The sequence below is a fragment of the Megachile rotundata genome, chromosome 13 (genome assembly GCF_050947335.1).
Source record: "Megachile rotundata isolate GNS110a chromosome 13, iyMegRotu1, whole genome shotgun sequence".
In the NCBI taxonomy this organism is placed as follows: Eukaryota; Metazoa; Arthropoda; class Insecta; order Hymenoptera; family Megachilidae; genus Megachile; species Megachile rotundata.
The window spans coordinates 3,836,386-3,859,291 of NC_134995.1; the positions used below are offsets into that span (position 1 = coordinate 3,836,386).

At 34.5% G+C, this 22,906-nt stretch overlaps 1 protein-coding gene and 1 long non-coding RNA gene across 2 annotated transcripts in view; one reads left to right on the plus strand and one right to left on the minus strand.

Annotated features, from left to right (window-relative positions):
• The window catches only part of LOC143265618 (uncharacterized), a 366,308-nt gene that overhangs the window by 309,892 nt on the left and 33,510 nt on the right, over positions 1–22,906 (minus strand). The window lies entirely within an intron of this gene.
• On the plus strand, positions 16,818–21,731 carry LOC143265649 (uncharacterized). Its single transcript, XM_076538973.1, has one exon. The coding sequence runs from the start codon at positions 18,595–18,597 to the stop codon at positions 19,801–19,803; it is 1,209 nt and encodes a 402-aa protein (XP_076395088.1). The 5' UTR covers positions 16,818–18,594; the 3' UTR covers positions 19,804–21,731.

Consider the following 22,906-nt stretch of genomic DNA (forward strand, 5'->3'; position numbering starts at 1 on the left):
GGAGATTATTTAATTTCAGTCGTTTCTATAGTAAAACGAAATTACACAGATTTATTTCTAATCATGTTTTCAAATCATCTTCAATTTTGTAAGTAAATGACAATCGGTTTTATAGCTATGTTTATAAAGAAACCTATTTAATGTTGACTTTATAAACTATCACCAATATTCTAGCTATTTAAAGGATGATTTCATTTTTTAATATCTTGAAGATATTTAAGTGCCCATACTTTGGAAATTTCCTTGATTAATCATAACTCTGCTGACTGTAAAATCGGGAAAAACTCTAGTTCATAGATAACTTAAGTAACAGCACCAGTGGTTGACACTGTACCAGTACTTGACACTTTTTCAAAAAAAGTAAATAAATAAGGAAACCACAAGTTAGAATACATCAAATCTTCTTAATCTATATGTATACTGTCACGCTTAAGTGGCTTAACTGCGAACTATTATGTATATCCGCTATTCAAAAATGTAATAACAACTGATTAATCAAACTTGCGCATGGCTCTTACGATTTTTCAGTGTTTTCTTATATAAATTACTAAGGATTTGGTTAAAATGTAAGTATTGCAAGTTTGTATTATTTAATCATTGTGAGTAAAGAAGGCATTTCTTTAGGTTGTTTGAAACTTAAAAAGATGTTTATTTATTAAACTTGGCAACAAACAATGCTAACTTGTCCAAATACACTTCGTGTCAACTACTGAAACTTGTAATGGTCTATTATTCAGTAGTTGACATGGGGTATCAAATATTAAATTACTACGTGTTAACTACTGATTTTGTTCCTCTGTCAATTTTGAGACGTCTTCTATGAAGGGTAACTTCAGAAATTATACAGAAGAGACTATGCGAGCGGCTGTGGAAGATGTCCAGTTCCATAAAACTCCATATAAAACGGCAACTAGGAAATTTAGCGTTCCAGGGACAACTTCAAAATATAAGATTGAAGGCAAACGTCCAATTAAAAGAAAAATGGCCCCAGCCAGAGTATTGACTGATGCAGAAGAAAATGCAATAAAAAATTGATGCGAGGATACCTCCGATATGAGGAGTGTTCGAACTCTTCATATTAAATATTTATTATTAACTCTTCATATTAACCCTTAATTATTAAATATTTTTTGTAAACTTACTCCAGAATAATCTTTTTTAAATGTTCAAAAAAATTCTGTATTCATACATTATCAAGACTAGTTCATTAATTGGATTTTCTCCCTATGTCAACTACTGAAACAAAAGGATGTCAACTACTAAGTTTTTTGTTTTCGCTGGCTGTGAACTATTGAAACAAATTTTAAGTTAAAACAAAAAAAGAAAAAAATTTACAACCGTCATCAGGAATGAATACTTGTAATAATAATAGAAGAACAGTTTGTGCAGCGACTGCTAATCGTAAATTTTCCATAAAAGTAAGCTTATCCTGAGCTATTTGAACAAATAGACAAAAAATTCCTTAAAGTGTCAACTATTGGTACCTTTACCTTAATACTATTTTTCAGATACTGTGTAGGTTCGTAGATTAAAAGGTAAATAAACTTAACATTAAATTATTTTATCCAAAATACGAGGTTTAATCCATAAAGTAAGAGATACATTTGTTGGGACGTAACTCTCAGAACTGAAACTGACACATACTACGTACAAACTGAAAGCTAGAAATAGAGTTTAGAAACAGTTAATAAACTCGAACTACAGAACAAGCTATTTGTTCGTAGGACGTACTATTTCTGATATAAGCAGCAGTATCTGTAAATTACGGCCCTTATTGAAATTTTCCTTTGAATGTAACTCGAATTAAAATATTAGTATAGTTGTAACTTTGACATGAATGTAATAATACGAATCGGTTACTGTTAATGAGTTTGTGACAGTTTATATATCAAGTCAATATTATTTAATCGTGTAAAAAATTAATTTTAGACAGTTGTAATTCTTTAAATATAAATTGAATATGGGGAAAGATTTAATTTGTTTTATTTATCAGTTTCCACTCTATATGTCCTGTTTATACAATCGTAAGTTTATATAAATTAATAAACTGATACAAATCAAATCTTAAATCCAACACCAAATTTAATAACAAAACAAGAAAAACATCACGCATTCATAATACAAAAATTTTTAATTATAGTACAGTCTATGCGTGGAATTATGATATAAATAATGTAAGGTTTTGTGTTTTATGCAGCGAGCGATAATGTGATAAGCATGTGTGCAATAGATTATGTGTATCAAGACGGATTTAAGTGCACTTAGGGTAAGCTTTAACGGGGCTCTAAAACGCGGCATCAAGTATATAGTACAAAACATAAAGTACAAACATCAGTAAACACTATAATGTGTAATGGCAAAAATTCATTTGATTGAGTAATACTTTATCGTCGTTTATGGCAAAAGTAAAATACTCGTTATGAACATTTCTGCAACTTTGTTCAGTTTATAGATGTTGCAGAAGGGAATAAATACATTTAATTTTTCATTATATTTTTCGTTCACATCATATAATTATAAAACGTTTCATTTTATAGCCATTGAGTGGCTTTTGATTTTGAGACAAGATTGTGTACATTTCGCTATCGTAGGATTATTATTGAAAAATAACCAAATAACCAAAAATAACCAAATTTTCTTGCTGGGCGTATATTTTATTTCTATTTTTGCATTTACAACTTCAGGCAAAAATAAAAACTCCCATTTTTTAATATTTTTTTATTTATCAAATAATAAACATTATTAACATTTAAACATATAAACATTTTTAATACAAAATATTAATTTATTATAGGAAAATGTTTAAAATGAGAGTTAAATTTATAGCGCTGTTTGCTGGTGACTGACACAGCAGACTGACGCGTTAAATGTAACAAATATGTATGAGTACAACTGTGCCATTTATTTCGTCAGTTTTAGTTTTACCAAACGCAATGACATTTTGACAGATCCTTCAGCTCGTAACTGATCCAAAAGTGGAATGTAATGACAAATGGGTGCTGGAAAATTAATGTGCTGGCATTATACGGACCAGACGGATTATTAATTAATCGTTAATCATCAAATCAGAGGGCAAACAGAGAACTGGACATTCTCCAGATAGGTTGTTGTGTGCACAGGAGAGAAAAGAGGGGATACGGTTGAAAGGGTTTACCTGTGCAGATCCGCAGGAAGCGAAAAGGGATAGAATGCGAGAATGCATCCAAGCTCCAGCTGTATGCAATAAACGTGCATTAAACCACGCGCATGTGGTCCAAAACCATCGAGATTATGGCGGGAGCTAATTAACTCTCTTGGAGCTATCTTCACCCTTCATCTCCTCTGCAGTATCCTTTTCGTGCCTATCGATAAACTAATATAGTTGCTTTCATGCGAATATATCTTTAACCAATACTAATCGCAACAAATAACTGGTTCGCTCGTTTATTTTAAATTACACTTCTTGTTAATGCTCGTTATTGAAAATAAATCCGTTCGAGTCTTGTATATTGCACGTGGTGTGCCAACTGAATTTGTTCTTATTATACTATCTATTACTATTTCCTTACTCGAAAGACCACTCCAAACTTGGAGACTATACAAAACTAATACGCGTTGTTGCTGTTGCTAATGTTAAAAGTCGAATATATATTTCTTACAAACATGAAAGTGCGGTATACGCGTACAATTTTTACAGAATAAGGGTGCGGGAAACAATTCTTAATTTCTATTGGCTATACAAAATGGAATGGAAATGGAAGCTTGAATGACGTATGATGAGCCTGGGTTTTTCCCAAAAAATGACCATAGCAAGTAATAAAACCAAGCAGTACCTCGACATGAATAGAAACTGGAAATAACGGACTCTATTGCTAAATTTAAGGTTTCTGGCAATCAGATGTAAAAACAATAAACTAAAATACTCGATAGAATGCAACGACTCCTTGGGTATTATTGCTGCTACAGGCAAAGAAACTAACTGAAGTTTTGACTCCTCGCTACGGGACTAAATTGTTGTGAAGTAACCATAAAATTCTTGATTTAGCAAGTAGCGACATCACAAGTATTAGACCATAACTATGTTATATTGTAAGATAGACAAAAGCGCCGTCTAATGTTCCATAGGATAAGCTAATTAGATTAAATTATATATCAGACAATGAACCACGTGTAATACTACCTCTGTAAAAATAAAAATCTAAAAGTGCTTATTTGTGTGAAACCTAAACCAAAAACTAAAAAATACACTGCGCAAAAATAACTTTAACATATATTCTAAAACTTAATAGTGGGCCTAAACACTCCTTATGACGCTTATCTTGAAATTTTTGTTGACTCTTATGGAGTAATAAGTAGTTATAATAAGTACATTTACTACAGGTATGTAGTTATAATCTGAATATTCAATTACGTTTTATCATTTGTATAGTCTTCTACCATAGTTTTATAAAACACGATTGCACTATACGTCGGTATGGCTAGTAATCCGAGTCTGGGAAGAATAACATTTAATGAAAAAGAAAATCTTTTAATTAAGGACCTTTTACAAGCAATTGTTTTGGTTAATCTAACAACTAACAGAAAACGAAGGTTAGTTGATTATTGAAGCAAAAAGACGATTGCCCTTTATAGGAAATGTATTTTAGAACTACGACATATGTGTGGGCAAAATAAGCCAATTGTGTTCCAAATCCATCAATTTTTTCTGAAGATATTTAACGTATTTTAAACATTAACACTAAAACTATAAAACCGATCAAATGATCGGTTTACAAGTTTCTTATTTTAGCCAGTTAACTGTGGCGATCTTTTTGCAAAGCGCGCACCAGTGTGTGTCGCGATAATCAAGCGATGACAAGTTAGCTCTCAAGAATTTATGAATCTATCTCAAATCATTTACACTTTTTATTTGTTTATTTCATTTCGTGTTGACCTCTAAATATTTTAAATATATTGTAATTTACGAATATAATTTAGTTTCCGCCAAAATTACAATTTAAATATCAAATTGTAACAAAATTTTACGCATGACCGATATAGTCGTCAAACACACTTAACTGGTTGTACTAAGGAATTTATTAAAATGCTTCTCTTAAAATTCCTGATGTTTTTATCGAGATAAAGAATTAATGTATGTACTTATATTTTATCGTTTATTTAATCTTCCTCTATATTTGTAATATTAAATTATTTATGTATTATACGCTGATTTAACATTAAACACTTAGTCTACGAAACTTTCTTTTTTCTTTTAAAATTGTTGAAGTAAGCTTTTTTAAAACGTTTTCATAATAATTATACACATAATCTCCTTTGAAATAGAATGTTACTTTCTAATGTTTCGTGACAATAAAATTTAACAGGAGTCCACTGTAGATCTAAAAGTAACCTTATATTTGTATTCCTACACCGCAAAAAAGCAACTGTTGTAAAATAAAAGAAAATGTTGGTAATTGTGCTGTGGAATGCAAGAACGTGAGGACACTCAAGATCTCTTTGCATAAAACGCTTAATTAGATTCTCCATTCTTTCTGCATGTATCTCTTAAATTTAAGTGCTGTATTTTCAAAATTGACGAAGCTATGGTAAACAGATAATTTTGATTCGTTTAATTGTATATTAAATACATATTAATTAGTGTAAAATATAGTAATTTTAGTGTATTTAGTGTATAAAACAGTATATTTTGTATTGTATTTGCGGAGATATATATTTTAAAAAAAAACAGCGTTTCTTTGATTTACCGTGTCATACAGAAGAAATATAAAACAATCTGATTTTGTATACAAAGACTCTTTTGTTATTGAACAACAGGGATGACAATAAGAATCTATCAATATGCACATGTGTATTCTAATTTTGTTTGTATATATTGAATAATCAGTAACATTTAAATACTATTTTCTATATTTCAATATTTTATGCAAAAGAGGCCTAAACAAGTTATAGTTAAAATTAATTTAATTGTATTAATTTATTAAACAATTTTTATAAGAACGATGGAAGTACAAAAAAGTATGACATTGTTAACTATCATAGAGAGTTTTATAAGAATTTCAATATGTATAACATGTATCGTCGAAATCTGTCCAACATGGTGAAATTTCGTGTTTCAAGGAATATATGAATTCGATTGAGGAAGAGGGTAAATAAAAATTGTTTAGACACAATTGAGCCTGAAAAATCGTGATCGTTTATTGGCTCTAGCGATTCGAATTAGGGGAAAAAGCCTTGCGGCATAAAAAACCCCTTACAAAAATATGTGTTCGTTAAGGACTCTACGGTGAAAATGTGTACGAGTATGTGTACGTTGTGTTGATTGCGTATTGAATGAGAATCGTTTTGAGGAGAACAAAGTCTCGCTCAATGTCGTTCGATTTGAGGAGAACAGAGTCTCGCTCAGCGTTGTTCGTTTTGAGTGATAATTCACGTTGCGTGAGATTATTCACGATGATCGAGTTGAGAATGTAGGACTCACTCGGATCATGTTGATGTGTACGTTTAACCACCCTACCGTGGCCTGTTCGAGGGTGTAGGGCTCGCCTGAACAGTGTACAGTGTATGTACGTTAACCACCCTACCGTGGCCCGTTCGAGGGTGTAGGACTCGCACGAACAGTATACAGTGTGTGACTTAACCACCCTACCGTGGCCCATTCGAGGAGTGCAGTTTCTCACTCGAATGGCGTCGCGAATGATTTCCGAACCACCCTGCATTGGCTATGCTACGTCGCGTTACGCGGAAACTTCTAAGTCACGATTGACTTCTTCGACTCTCGATCCGAACCGTGTAAGCTTCAACGTTCGACTGTCCTTTTCGTTGTACGAAAGATCGCCTAAATACCCTCGCGTTTCCGAAGGTAACGGTTAGGAAGAACTCTATGCTTTTGTTTGCCCAAAAACTGTTTTTAAAACGAAAAACTCAGCTGTTAGCTGATTTATGGTATGTACATGTCTACGGTAAGATTCGTTCGGACCGGATCTGATAGACAATAGGGTACTCGGTGACCCGTACTCCGAAGTAAAAACTATTGACGGTGGCCTACGTGCCGACCGCTTGGGCCTTGCAATAAATCGCTTAGCCGCGGCAAAGGTTTCGGTTCGCGACCGAACATAACAAATATCCAGCTTTATATTACTTATATTTACATATATTTTTTCTGAAATTGTCTTTTCTGAAATTTTGTGGATATGAAACTGTTAATTTATAAAAATTTCGTAACACGCTTAATACGACGCACATGATTTATTTCGGTGCCATACCGTACATACTTGGATACAAGAGTCGATTTAACCAGTTAAGTGTGTTTGATGACTATATCCGTCATGGAGATGTGGCAGGATTTTGTGTCATGACGACTATATTCGTCATGCGTAAAATTTTGTTACCATTTCATATTTAAATTCTAATTTTGGCGAAAACTAAATTATATTCGTAAATTGTAATATGTTTAAAATGTTTAGAGGTCAACACGAAATGAAATAAACAAATAAAAAGTGCAAATGATTTGAGATGGATTCATAAATTCTTGAGAGCTAATTCGTCATCGCCTGATTATCGCGATACACACTGGTGCGCGCTTTGCAAAAAGATCGCCACAGTTAACTAGCTAAGAAATTGATAGCTCGACAGTTAGCTCTATATTCCATTTTGTAAAATATAGATGTAACTAGATGATTTATTTAAAAGAAACAGTACAATTATGTACATTCAATCATACTTTATCGACTTGAATGACCTTAAAATATATTGTTAAGATCAATCTACCTAATAATCTTTTTTATATGAATTTGGATCTGTTAATGCTTCAAGGTTATATTCAAATCTGTTAGCGCACGGTGCACATAGCTACATCTAGATGCACTTGCGAATTTGCTCGGTGTGACTGTCGTCACTTTCTTGAAGGACCAGAATAGTCATAACTATTTAATGCAATAGATTCAAAATATAGGTAACTTAAATTTATTCTGAGGTGCAGTAGTTCACACTTAACAAACTGTGAGCAAGAGAGTTCTAACTCTTCCCGAACTGAGTGGCAATTGAATATCAAGACTAACTAACTGTTTGAAGATTGAAAATTAATTAACATTTTTCTTTTCTTAACCACCCTTGTAACCTCGTATTTTCTTCTACCCTTACCACAAGCATGTTGGTGGGTAAGAGATAGTTTCTTAAAATTAAATTAACTAATCAGCGAACAAAGCTTGTCTTATCCCTTCCAATATCTAATCGATATCTAATCGATTTCTTAATTATTATTGATTGGCTTCAAAATTTCATCGATCCCCAGGTATGAATACCAGTCCCCTGGGAACACCTGATCTAAATGCTTAATATTCCATTGGGTTTCATTAACGACAATTTAGTAATCATTCGTGAGTTAGCAGTGCTTCATATTCACGCTTGCTATTTTAATGAAAAATGCGATTGTCATTCGTAAGTGCTCGGTATTTAATCACTCCCTGAAATTGCAGTTATAAAATTCTATCTTTAACACTATCGTAAACATAAAATGACTATTTAAAGTAATATCACAGCTTTCTACACACAAACACTAATTATAAATTTTGTGAAGAATAATTTGTTAATGATAAAAAGGTACATTACAACGCTAATTTACATAATGCAAAAAAGAAATTATTTTTCAATCGACCGCTATATGTATAATAATTTAATAACGTAGCTAATAAAAGTTTGTTTCAAATGTAACTATGGCTTAAATTTAACACAAAAATTAATTCAAGAACTTTTATAAAACACAACTACATTCTTTATTCATGATCAATCAAGACTGCAATATTCTTTTGCTTTAAACGAAAACTTAATCATTAAAGTCGACCACAGTTTTGAACAAATGTTTCATACAAATAAGAATAATAATGACAATAAGAGCTACGTCACGTAATTCGCGCTAACTCACTCGCTCTTAGGGCGTTTACATATTGCCATAGGTTTTTGCTGTAATTGATGTATGTAACCGCTCGAGCCAATAATTTCTACCGCCGAAAATACGTGTGTGTCTAGGTGTCTATTTTTTTATTCTAACCAAATGGAGCCGCAGCCCTTTCGAACATTGGGTCAATCTTCTACGCGCCAATTCCTGGATTCTCTACTACATTCGACGCGGGAACAAAAAGAATACAGAGGGTAGAATAAACTCATTTTGAATAATGAAAACATTTTCCTTCTGCGTGAATCCCAGATATCCTTACAACAATAGCTAGCTAGCACCTAGTGCCGTAGTCAACCTAAGAATTGGCGTGTGAAGAGGTCGACTAAAGTAAAAGAAGCCGTTCGGTCAATACGCCTGTCTCCACCGTGAACACTTCCAGCGTGACATATCGGCAAATAAGAATAATAATGACAATAAAAGCTACATCACGCAATTCGCACTATCTCACTCACTCTTAGGGCGTTTACCGATTGTCATAGGCTTTTGGCCTAATTGGTGTGCGCGACAGTTCAAGCCAATAGTTCCTACCACCGAAAATACATGAGTCTAGGTGTTTACTTTTTTATGCTGACCAATCGGGGCTGTAAACCTTTCAAATTATAGGTCAGCTTCCTACGCGCCAATTTCTGGGCTGTCTACTATATTCAACTCGAGTGACGAAGAGAAATTGGACGGTAAGATAAACTTATTTTGGAAAATGAAAACGTTTTCTTTCTATGAGAATCCCAGGTAACCTTACAATAATAGCTAACTTGATTTTTGTGGAAAATGGAGTTAGTTTCAAAATAAACGGCTCGTTTATATGTAAAAACCTAATACATCCGCACAGTACTTATGCAGCCCTATATTTTCCTATACACCAAAATACGTTTATTACTCTACTAGGTTGATGTTGGATCAGACATATTGGATCAGACATGAACATGGAAACGCACATTGGGCAGCCTGAATTTCAAGCTTGTTGGAATGTCAATGTTTCGCAAAGCCGAAAATGAGTGTAAGTTAAGTGACCATTTTTCTATTCTGACCAATTGGGGCCATACCCGTTTCAAACGCCTGAGTTGACCTTCCACCTACCAATTCCTGGGTTGTCTACAGTAAGCGGTCAGTAATTTAAAAGATGTATCGTGTTAAAGTTAGATACGGTATCGTCGGGAATAAAATAAATTTTCTATTTATATCTAGAAGATGTAAACTATGGAATTATCACGACTTATAGAATAAATGTGGGATTCGGTAAAGAGCGATTAATTTTGCGTGGTATGAATGTGCGTGATGTACGAGTGTGAAACAAAAGAGTGCGAATGCGAAATTGTATACAGGTGTCCCGTAACTAGTGTTACTCCCTGAAAGGGGTGGTAGAGGACGTCATTCTGAACATGATTTTCTTTTCCAAAAATGGGGTTTGAAGCTTCGTTTTTGAATTATTAAGGAAAAACACGGACCAATCAGAGCGCGAAGATTTCGCGCGCTCAGACGCGAAAGCGACAGCTTCGAAAACGACGGTCGATCGTGATTGTGAACAAACATATCGATACCATGTCGCGTCGGTAAAACGTCGGGATAACAGAAAGCTATTACGGAAAAGTTACATCAAATAATGAATTAAGAAGTTAAGAATAATATTAAGTTCTTCATAATTCGTAAATGAGAGATAAACCAATTAGTTGTTGTTTACCCAGACCAAGTATATTGTATTTATTTTATGCTCTCGAAAAGAAAAAAAAATAAATTCACGAAAATTAATTGTGTCAACCATTCTAATGAAGCAAACGAATAAATTCACGTTTCAAAATGAATGAGTACCTTGTCTATGAAATGGGATAAAACTGGAATGGAATATCTAATGCAGTACCTCATTGAAATGAAATAAATCAATAGCTGCTAACGTTTAATTTTAAAACTACAGAAACAACTTAAATAAAACTTTCCCATTGATTCATGAAGAAACTAGCTTCGATAAAAAAATATTTGTGTCACCGGGTAGATCCATAATCAGAGCATCAACAGCTGATGTCCTGGCAGGCTCAATGAACTCTCAATTTATTTCACTTTCTCTTTCTAATAACACTGTCCAACAGCCAATTGGCGTTTCTATTTTCATTCAGTGTTTCTTATAGCCTTTTTCGCGCTGATTACGAATCTGCAACCCGTTTTTCTGCAGCACGTACAGTTTTTGAGAAATTTAAGTTTGAAAAAAAAACACATTTTTTAAATTTGAACCAATTTTGTGAGGTAACTATAAAAGATACTAAGATTCTGTTTACATCAAAAACTTCTATAGACTTTCCCGAATACAACGATACCTGCGTTTTATGCATTCTGAATGTTTAAACATGTTTAAATGAACATTGAACGTCGAGAGACATGGATTTTGCACCAATTTTTGCGTATATTTTTCAACTTATCTTAAAAAGTAAGGGTCTAGTGGAAAATTGAACTATACCACGCGATAGAGCAGATTTTCACCTTTAAAATGCACCCCTAGAAAGTTGCAACGTCGTTTTTTTACGATGCCAAAAAGCAAAATAGCAACGCGCGACACGAGACGAGGCCAGTGGTGCTCTGCATCAGAGCAGCCGTTCCGTATCGCGCCTATATTAATGCGATTACGCTCTGGCGTGGAGCACCACCGCCCTTGTTTCGTCTCGCGCGTTGCTATTTTGCTTTTTGGCATCGTAAAAAAAACGACGTTGCAACTTTCTAGGGGTGCATTTTAAAGGTGAAAATCTGCTCTATCGCGTGGTATAGTTCAATTTTCTACAAGACCCTTACTTTTTAAGATAAATTGAAAAATATACGCAAAAATTGGTGCAAAATCCATGTCTCTCGGCGTTCAATGGTCATTTAAACATGTTTAAACATTCAGAATGCATAAAACGCAGGTATCGTTGTATTCGGGAAAGTCTATAGAATTTTTTGATGTAAACAGAATCTTAGTATCTTTTATAGTTACCTCACAAAATTGGTTCAAATTTAAAAAATGTGTTTTTTTTTCAAACTTAAATTTCTCAAAAACTGTACGTGCTGCAGAAAAACGGGTTGCAGATTCGTAATCAGCGCGAAAAAGGCTATAAGAATCACTGGACGAAATTGGAAACGTCGAAAAAAAGTCAAAATTTGTTGGACAGTGTAATTGCACAACATAAGCACGACCGGTAAACGGACCGAATGAAAACGCGTGAACGATTATTCATAGATATGTATGTTTAACGATACGTGTTCGGCCGCGAACCGAAACCTATGCCGCGGCTAAGCAATTTATTGCAGGACCCAAGCGGTCGGCGCGTAGGCCACCGTCAATAGTTTTTACTTCGGAGTACGGGTCACCGAGTACCCTATTGTCTATGTTGGCCAGGCTGACGTGCCGGGTCTGGGCGAGGTGAACGGTTGGCGACTTCGTGTCGCGTCCCGGAATCCGAGTCGAGGTTCGGGAGGCTGGTGTCTCAAAGCCAGTCTCAGGGAAGCCGGGGGCCTAGAGAAAAATTCCTTACAGCAGGCAATGGAGTCAGGTGATGTCTTTGGAACCCGCGGATTGGACTGGGCTCCGACTCTTGTGCGGTGGTGGGTCTAAGACTCGAACACCTGCCGATATAAGCGAAAGCTCAGGAGCGGCGGAGCGGCAAAAGGCCATAAATGCTCAACTAGACAATAAACCCTATTGTCTATCAGATCCGGTCCGAACGAATCTTACCGTAGACATGTACATACCATAAATCAGCTAACAGCTGAGTTTTTCGTTTTAAAAACAGTTTTGGGCAAACAAAAGCATAGAGTTCTTCCTAACCGTTACCTTCGGAAACGCGAGGGTATTTAGGCGATTTTTGATACAACGAAAGTGACAGTCGAACGTTGAAGCTGACACGGTTCGGTTCGAGAGTGAAAGAAGTCAATCGTGAGTTCGAAAGTTCCGCGTAACTCAACGTAGCATAGCCAATGCAGGGTGGTTCGGAAATCATTCACGACGCCATTCGAGTGAGACCCTGCACTCCTCGAATGGGCCACGGTAGGGTGGTTAAGTCACACACTGTACATTGTTCGGGCGAGACCTACACCCTCGAACGGGCCACGGTAGGGTGGTTAAACGTACACATCAACATGATCCGAGTGAGTCCTACATTCTCAACTCGATCATCGTGAATAATCTCACGCAACGTGAATTATCACTCAAAACGAACAACACTGAGCGAGATCTTGTTCTCCTCAAATCGAACCACATTGAGCGAGACCCTGTTCTCCTCAAATCGAACCACATTGAGCGAGAGCCTGTTCTCCTCCAATCGAACGACATTGAGCGAGACCTTGTTCTCCTCATTCAGTACGCAATCAACACAACGTACACATACTCGTACACATTTTCACCGTAGAATCGTTAACGAATACATAATTTTGTAAGGGTTTTTTTATGCCGCAAGGCTTTTTCCCCTAATTCGAATCGCTAGAGCCAATAAACTATCAAGGGTTTTCAGGCTCAATTGTGTCTAAACAATTTTTATTTACCCTCTTCCTCAATCGAATTCATCTATTCCTTGAAACACGAAATTTCTCCATATTGGAAAGATTTCGACGATACAATACGCTATATTCTTATTATAAAGTATCCGAATTGAGGAATCGAAATTATATTACATATTTTATTAGAAGACATTGTTAGACTGGCCACAGATCGCGGTTTCGTTCTCGATCGCGAGGCATATGTCGTGAACGGTTGCCATGCAACGATGATCTGTTGAACGACTGCGGCGTCGATCGACAGTCATCATTTATTGTCGAAAGAAACGTGTCGAAATAAAATGTATCGTTGTTTTTAACCGAAAATTCTGTCTTCTTGCTTTCAAGATAATATAGTTTAAATTATTTATGAATATTCGTTCACGTTTTTTCATTTGTCCTATTTATGTGCCGGACTCACAGTGAAAATTAGTGAAAATTAGTAAAAAGTGACGAAGAAAAGTGGTAATGAAAACTAATAATGAAAAATGACAGTGAAATTACTTGAGCGTTTCTTGAGAGTTTCTGTATGGTGATTTATTTATGTTATCAGTAAGAATCGGTGGATCGACCCGGTGACAGAGATGCATTTTCATCGTGATTATTTACGGTTCAATGGGTGAGTTACATTTAAATTTGTTAATTATTCAAATTCAAATTTTTATTTCTTGAATGGAAAAGTTATTTCATTTTTTAAAAATAAGAATTTGTTTTTTTTCATCATCACAATATGTAATGAGAATAATTTTCCATATTTTATCTATTACTTCTTTGCGATAACAAACAAATGTATCGAATAAATTCGACTTATTCTGATTACGTGAGTAAAGACTAATTTTTTTATTTCTTGTGCATTAATAAATGATAATTCAATAATAATTCAGATTTTTTAATTCGTTTTTCAATGTAACTTTCATCTAACAGCTTTCTATCATACCGACGCTATACCGACGTGGTATCGATACGCTTGTTCACGATCACGATCGACTGTCATTTTCGAAGCTGTCGCTCTCGCGTCTGAGCGCGCAAAATCCTCGCGCTCTGATTGGTCCGTGTTTTTCCTTAATAATTCAAAAACGAAGCTTCAAACCCCATTTTTGGAAAAGAAAATCTTGTTCAGAATGACGTCCTCTACTACCCCTTTCAGGGAGTAACACTAGTTACGGGACACCCTGTATAAAAGCGCGACAGCGTCTTATAATAGAAATTAATTATTAAAATTTCTATTATTACTTTAATCCGTTTTCTAATCTTCTTGCTCCCATCCTACATAAATGAAAGTTAAAGAAATACTGTTTCTTTAGAATATACTATTCTAAAAATGTAATATTATTTAAGTGAGATCTTAAAGAATGGAATGAAGAAAAACGATGAAGGATTAATCAATTGTAAAAATGATGGTAATTTCTACAAAAAATAATGGGGGACGTTAATTTGTGAGAGATATGGTGAACATTTTGAAAAAGTGGTGACGCGTAAACAATTTACGTGTGAAGAGCATTATAAAGAATCGTAAATAGTACAATGTATAAATTGCAATTTACTGTTGTTTTTTAATAAAAGTAGAACACATTTGATGAATAAAAGACAGTGATCGCACGAATGTTAATAGTACTTTATTAGATGCAGTTAGTGCAATATCGATACTCTTTTCTCTATTTCTAAAATATGCTTCAAATATAAATATTTCACAATGGAGGGTTGAAAATTCTTCGCATTCATGATTTTGTACTCTTGATGGAATCAAAATCGAAACCCTTTATTTTAATAAAAACGATATTTCTGAAAAAAGAAGCAAGAGAAAAATTTAATTTTCAAAATATGCCAAAATTAAATTTCGTACAAAAAGTTTCTTTTGTCACTATACATAGGTATTTGTATGAAGGTTAAAACATAGCATAACATTTATGTAAATTTATTGTTTCCGAGTTACGAACTAGTAAATATCGTAAAATTCGTGTAATGGTTCAATAAACAATTACGCAAAGTGACAAAAATAAACGTGTACCATTTTTCGAATGTGATAATAAATAAAGCAAAGAGTATATTTAAATAAAAAAACATTTAAAAAAAAACATCGCAAAACACGTTTTAACCTCCTATCTCAACTGGATGTAGTAACAGGGAAAAATAGAAATTTCAGTTTTGATCTATTCTTCCTATTTGACGACGTACAAAAATTCTGAAATGTCAGAGACAAAGTAGTGAATGATATTGAATTTTTTCAGATTTCTTTAGTGAAAATTGTAGTTGTAAAGAGTAAAAAATTGCAAAAAAAGATTGAAAAAATGTGATGATTATTGAAATTGTAACAGCATTTATGTTATATTATTTTGGTAATAACACATTAGATATGACTTTTCAGTAAGATATGCTGCAGTTAGAAGAACCCGAAAACTTTATTATTATGCGTGAGAAAGCAATTTCCGTTTTGAATTTGCAATTCTTCTTTTTTTAGCATGAGGTGAAGTGGAGTAAGTGCAGACTGGTTTTTATAAAGTTGGTATTTAAACGTAAGCACTTTCAGTCTTCTATGTAAATACCTAACGCTGTCGATATCCAACGCTTTGCACAATTACTACTATTTAATTAATATTAACTAAGACCTTAACTTTCCTTGTACATTTTGATTTTGATAGGAAATTGTTTAAAATGTCAACTACTCTGCACTTTCCCCGAAAATGGGGTAAGAGCGTAACTTGAAGTTAAATACTTTGAAACTTTATTTCATGTGCAATTGCACATTTTGTCCCATGCGCAATGGGACAAAATACGGAATTATTAACAAATCTGCTGCAAAATGCTTTTTACTGCATTATGCAAGTACTCTATACTGCAAACAAGTACTCTTACCTGAAATATAAAAGGAGATATAGTGAAACAGAACAAGAAAACAAACATACTAAATGGAGAAATTTCGCTCATATTGTAATAAATATAGCCTGTATACGCACTTGCCCCGTTTACGAACTTACCCTACTTCACCTTATTCGATACATATGCTAAATACTACTCGAAAGCAGTCTTAAGTAAAGCTACATTAGTTAAGAAAATAAAATTCATTTATTAATATGTAATCCTGTGCCTGTTGCTTATATAGTGAAATGTAGAACTTTATTGAAACAGTATTGTTTTCGAAACTGTTAAGAGTGCACAAATCTCGAGTATGATTGCACCTTACGTATTTTGTTTTTAATATTATTTTTTTATCTTTATAGTGCAGAATTTTCTGTAACCTCTAATGACCTTAATAGTTCTACTGTTTTTGTATGTATACTATGTTAGGTAAATATATAAATTCCGTGTTGAAATATCTTAATTATAATAATTATTTAATTAGTAGAATTTATCTACTTAACAAGAAATTTCAGAATACGAAGCATTTCAAGTACATTCTCAATGATAATAAGAATACTACAGCTGTTTACAATGCAAAATTGATTTCTAGTTCCCTAAATTACGGATCTCAATGAAGGTTAGTTCTGCATTGTGTTAGATATTTCAATCCAAAGTTGTTTTAAAGCTTTAATACCACAAATGCTCGAACACTTAATGTTAGCTACAATGTACAATAAAAACAAATTTATGCATCCCTCCAAACAAGTCTTACTAAATATTTAAAAAATAGTAGAAGAAAGGTTAAGAAAGAATTGTTTCACCTGTTCCCCAACTAATTCACCTGTTCAAACCACTTGAATCATTCTGTAGTTATATGAAACTTGCAAAAGATAACCAAATAATCTATTTTATGTAATCCATTTCATATTGCGAATGATTAACATGAAATATCCATCAATATTCAAAGCGTATACGTTTCGAGTGTTTTTCGGAAATCCGCAGTCGTGTAGTGTTAAAGTTTATGCACACTATAGTTCACGCTAGACTCATATTCCTGAAATACGCAAAGCCACTCCATACTCCTTGATATTCACACTGTCGTGCTGAACTCTCTCTCGGTTTTCGTTGGCTCGCTTTGCCGTACTTCACCTATGGAAAGGCACGAACTTCTCTAACGAGGAATTATTGATGATACCGTTATTACCCGATGAGAATCAAATAAGACCTAAAATAGCAAGGAGATGGTTATATCTAACTTTCATAGGCAGGAAGCTGGAATCTGAATTTTCTAAGCTTTATTTAAAAGTAGTGCATTGCAAAATAGAATTTGTTCAATATTTTTAAATCCTTGAAGATTTATTTAGAATTTGATCTACTGAGAGGAACTGAAAATAAAGTAGAGCATGGTAATTTTCGAAACCATTATATTAACAAGGAGAGTTTACTAGCTAACCATCAATTAGGAACGTTTATTTGCAGTGTACGTGGTTGTGCGTTATTTAGCAGATACATCTCTTACATAAATGCATTTTTTTAAATTATTATAGTTATTATTTTAATATGAGAAAGTTCTTATAATAAATTTTTCTCTGTTTTCCATTTCGCAGCTTTATCAAATTAAAAAAAAAAATATTATACAAAAAGTTTTATATTAATTTCTAGATGTGTTTCTTACGTGTTAAATTTTGATACATTTAACAATAAAATTAAAAGTAAAAGTTTCATTATTTACTCAAAATACTTTACAAATTTATGAAATTAAACAGAGAAATTACTAACTTTGATTCGAACTTTAAAACCTTGATTACAAATCATATTTGCATGTAATTTCAAACATAGACAGAACAAAGTACAAACCCGGCGATCAGACAATTTTATGGTGGCCAGAAGATGTAGAAGTGAAAACTGCCGATTGTACAGGGTGTAACAAAATGTTTTGTCATGGCTTCACCAGCTGATTCTACAGTTTTTGATCGGTGAAGATCTGTAAAAAAAAGTTGCCGCAAAATTAACCTTGACGGAAAATTTCAAGGTCAAATTTTTTTTATTGCATCGTATAGTACTCACTTGATAAAACAAAAGTCTTAAAGGCACCATAGGTCGCAAATGAATCCTTCACTTGGAAAAACAATGTTGAAAATTTCACCATTATTTCAGCGAATATTTCTTACGGTGTTACATTATATATCTGTAGTAGAGTATACTTATTGTTAGATGTAAAATTTGACTTTCAGATAGTTCTAGCATGTTGTGACGCTTAGATATGCTCACAGGAATGCCAATAATCACAGTAGTTTCTGATCTCTTGCGTAGTGGATATCGTATAGTGAGTTATGGATACAAGAAGAAATAGAAGAAATTATTTCTATCGGTATAATGTTCGTCAAATGCTTCGTGCTATTGATGAAGCATTTGGGAATTATGCTTTAGCTCGCAACATATATCGGAATTATTTAGTTAATAGCGGACAGGAACATTCTCGAAATCTTCCTGATAGACGTGATTTTCAAAGACTTGAGGAACGCTTTCAAGACTTGGAAGTCACTATCAATCGTGGATATGGAAGGGCAGGACGACCGCGCGTTCACTGGAGGAAAGAGAAGCGCATTATTGCACTTGCGTATGCTCATCCCGTTATGGGTTTACGCAATATTGCACGTCGGGTTGGTTTTTCTCATATGACTGTCCATCGTATTATTCGCGATGAAGGACTACGTCCATATCGTGTTCGGAAAGTGCGAGCACTTCAACGCCAAGATTACTCCATGAGACGCAAATTTTGTCGTTGGATGTTGAGAAAATTAGATCGCGATCCACAATTTCTTGAGAATGTGTGTTTCACAGACGAAAGTAACTTTTCCAACACAAGTTACCAAAATTCGCAGAACACTAGAATCTGGGCACGTAGAAACCCACACGCGATGATTCAAACATTTAATCAAGGCCGTTTCTCAATTAATGTGTGGGGGGGAATCATTGGGAACCATATTATCGGTCCAATTTTTTTTCATAACTCCTTAACCGGAACATGCTACCTTAATTTTCTTCGCACGCGATTCATAACACAGTTGAGACAAGTTATACCACATCATAGACGTCGTCAAATTTATTTTATGCATGATGGTGCCCCACCGCATTTTATTAGACCGGTACGTGAGTTTTTATCAGAAATGTTTGGAAGTAGGTGGATAGGTCGTAGACCAGCACCTCATTTGTGGTCGCCTCGCTCTCCCGATCTTACACCTATGGATTTTTTCTTTTGGGGAGCAGTAAAGAATCTGGTTTACCGGTCAGGTCAACAAATTACAAGTATGGGGCAATTGAAATTGCGAATAAAAAACGCTTTTCGCCGTGTGGAGCAAACTGCCAATATTTACGAAAATGTACGCAACAATTTAAAAGAAAGATTGAGGACGTGCCTACGCAATAATGGTGGGCATATCGAAGCCGGTAATCAAGCACGATTGTTAAGGTGCATAAATGTCGATGGTTCTATACTGTGGCAAAGAAGAAACCACTCAAGACGCAGAGGACAACCCTAGAAACGGTTAACCTCGTTTTCCAATTGAAGGATTCACTTGCGACCTATGGTGCCTTTGAGACTTTTGTTTTATCGAGTGAGTACTATACGATGCAATAAAAAAAATTTTACCTTGAAATTTTCCGTCAAGGTCAATTTTGCGGCAATTTTTTTTTACAGATCTTCACCGATCAAAAACTGTAGAATCAGCTGGTGAAGCCATGACAAAACATTTTGTTACACCCTGTACTTCTAGGTACGGCCTTGGGGAACATCTGCTGAGAACTACTATAAATCTTCATTTTCTAGAATTATTAAATTTCTAATTATTTCGCACAAAGTCAGCCATGCATCTCGTAGATAGACGTGCAACAAACGAAGAGTTAATAAACTCTTGCACGTTGATAGATATGCATATGATATTTCAAATGTAAACTATTAATTTAAACGATATTTAATAACGAAATTCTAATACGTTATTATTTATTCTGGTATATCTATTTTCGGTTATAAAAGCACAGACATGTATTTTGCATTGCATGCTTTCGTTATGATCTATTTAAAAATGTTTCTGATCAGCCTGTTTTATGCTTTGAAGGCTTCAAATACGTTCAATTGTATTATTCAACTAATTTATAAATATCTTCTAACTACGTGGGTGTATATGAATGAAAAAAATCAGTTTGCTTAACAGACCCTCAGCAACAAATATATTTTTAACAAACAACAAAGATTAGCTAGTAACAAAGTAACGGGAGTGTCAGTGATTTCGCGTATGTAAACGTGAGGGTGCCAAAATAACGAATGCCTCGAGCGACGCGATGACCAGAATTTGTATATCCTATTTGAGTAGAGATAGCAATAGGAAAAGAAAAGGAAAAGTACAGAGTGAAAAGTTGAAAGAGTGAAAGAGAAAGTCAACGGAAAATGGAAAAGCATAAGCCCGGACAAGTTTGGCTGCCAAATGTGCGATCTGACATCGATCAAACTTGCACGAGACCCTGGAAAAATTGAAGATTGCAGAAAAAGGAGGAAGTGCTTCGAAATACTCAAAAGAGAAAATTAGAGAAATTTGGAAGAAGAGATAAATTAACATGAATATAGTGCGGACACTACCACACTTCTAAGTTAGCGTGTTCACTGACTCCTAGGGGATTTATGCAACTTCAAATAATAAGACATGAAGTTATGAAAGATAGAATGAATCCCAAACAGCTGAAACTTGGAACTTTCTTGTGCTTCGGAGGATCTATAAAATTAGCCGAGTGGTTTATTGTTCGATGTATATAATTTTCATTAAGGTATCGTGTACACACCATTTTCCGGTATAAATAACTGAATTATATTTTTGAACTACGGGTAAGGATGCTTAAAAATAAACATATTTCTATAATTTCGTTCAATGCCACTGGAAACCTATTGATTTCGTATTGCATGTCCTCTATTATGTTTTTTCTTGTCCATTTTAGGTTCTTTGGTGGTTCCGCTAGCTAGAGTAGGGAGCGAGGAAAAGTAAAGGAGAGGGAGAACGTTTTGTCCGGGGCCTGCTAGGGAACGATATACATATATGTATAGGAAGGCTCTTTGAGTACTAGCGAGAAAGTCTAGGTCTCGATTCTATGCGTCGTCTAGTGGCGATGAGCGTAGGAGTGAAACCGCCACAGTTCTATTTTAGATTATTCCAGGATGAGGACTCAGACTCTCCCTCGCCAATAGCGTGAAGGTTGGAAAAAATTTTTCCACTAGCATTAGTCAACTATTACAATATATATCTGCTTTGTTGCAAAATAGGCTTTATCGATGACCGATTTTCAATAGGTAATCTATTAATAAAAAACAGTCGAATGACATTTAAAACATATGTCAAGGGCAAGGTCATCAGAACTGCCTCCTCCAAACGAAAATTTAACCCAAAATCTTTTTAAAATATATCTTATTTCTCTTACAAAATGAACAGGTTATTGTCCTATTAAAATTATATTTTTAGTTTATAAAGAATGAAATTTAAATATCATTAGTATTTATAGAGATATTACTTTTAGAATATTGTATAACTAAATAAATTCAATCGTTATTACATGTAAATTTTTTGCAATTTTGAAAGAAATGATTATAGAATTATTTACGATTATAGAGGAATGATTATAGAAGGATGGTAAATATTTAGAATAAGGACGCCACCACCGATCTCGATCACGTTGAAATATGTATGTTGTCAAGGTGCGTTTTAGTAAATGAATAAATGACTAATACGAGGTGTGACACAAAAGTAACGAGACTAGGTCTGTAGCTTGAAAAAACAATGGAATTGGCAGCAATTGTTTTTGTGGCATCATCCCACATGCCTCCTCTATTCATGTTGCCAATTTCGATTGAATCGGTCATACCATTTGGAAGTATTGCGTTATTTAGTGAACACGTGTAACTGCATTTTGCCGGAAAAATGTCTAACGTAAAAACCGAACAGCGAATGAACATCAAGTTTTTTGTAAAATTTGTTGAAATCTTTTGTAACATGTGATGAGACATAGACTTTTACCTATGACCCAGAAAGTAAGCGCCAGTCAATGGAGTGGAAATCTCCAGGATCCCCGAAACCCAAAAAAGCACGCATGTCAAAATCAAAATTCAACATTAATGAAATTGTAATGGTTGAGTGGTTTCCCAGTGGTCAGACTGTTAACCAACACTATTACATTAAAGTCCTAAAAAGATTTAGTGAAAAAATTTGGAAAGAAAGGCCACAGTTGTGAAGCGATGGATGGCTGTTGCACCAGGACAATGCACCCGCTCACACGACACTGTCTGCCAAGTAGTTTCTGACTAGTAAAAATATTACTGTGATGGGACATCCTCCTTATTCATCTGATCTGGCTCCATGCGACTTTTTTTATTTCTTAAAGCTGAATTTTGCTTAACCCTTTCGCGCGGAGCGCCGCATATATGCGGCATCCACTCGACGACCTGTGGGTACGAGCGCTGCATATACGCGGCATCCGCGTCACGACTTTTGGGTATGAACGTTCTGTTCCGTGACGGTACTTCGGCGGACGGGCCTGCCGTAGTGAAAGGGTTAATGGGAACCCATTTCACCTCAGTTGAAGAGGTTCAGGCAGAAACGGAGA

What these genes read in the sequence shown, in the direction of transcription:
- LOC143265649 (XM_076538973.1), top strand. Translation starts at nt 18,595, where the DNA reads ATGGATACAAGAAGAAATAGAAGAAATTATTTCTATCGGTATAATGTT.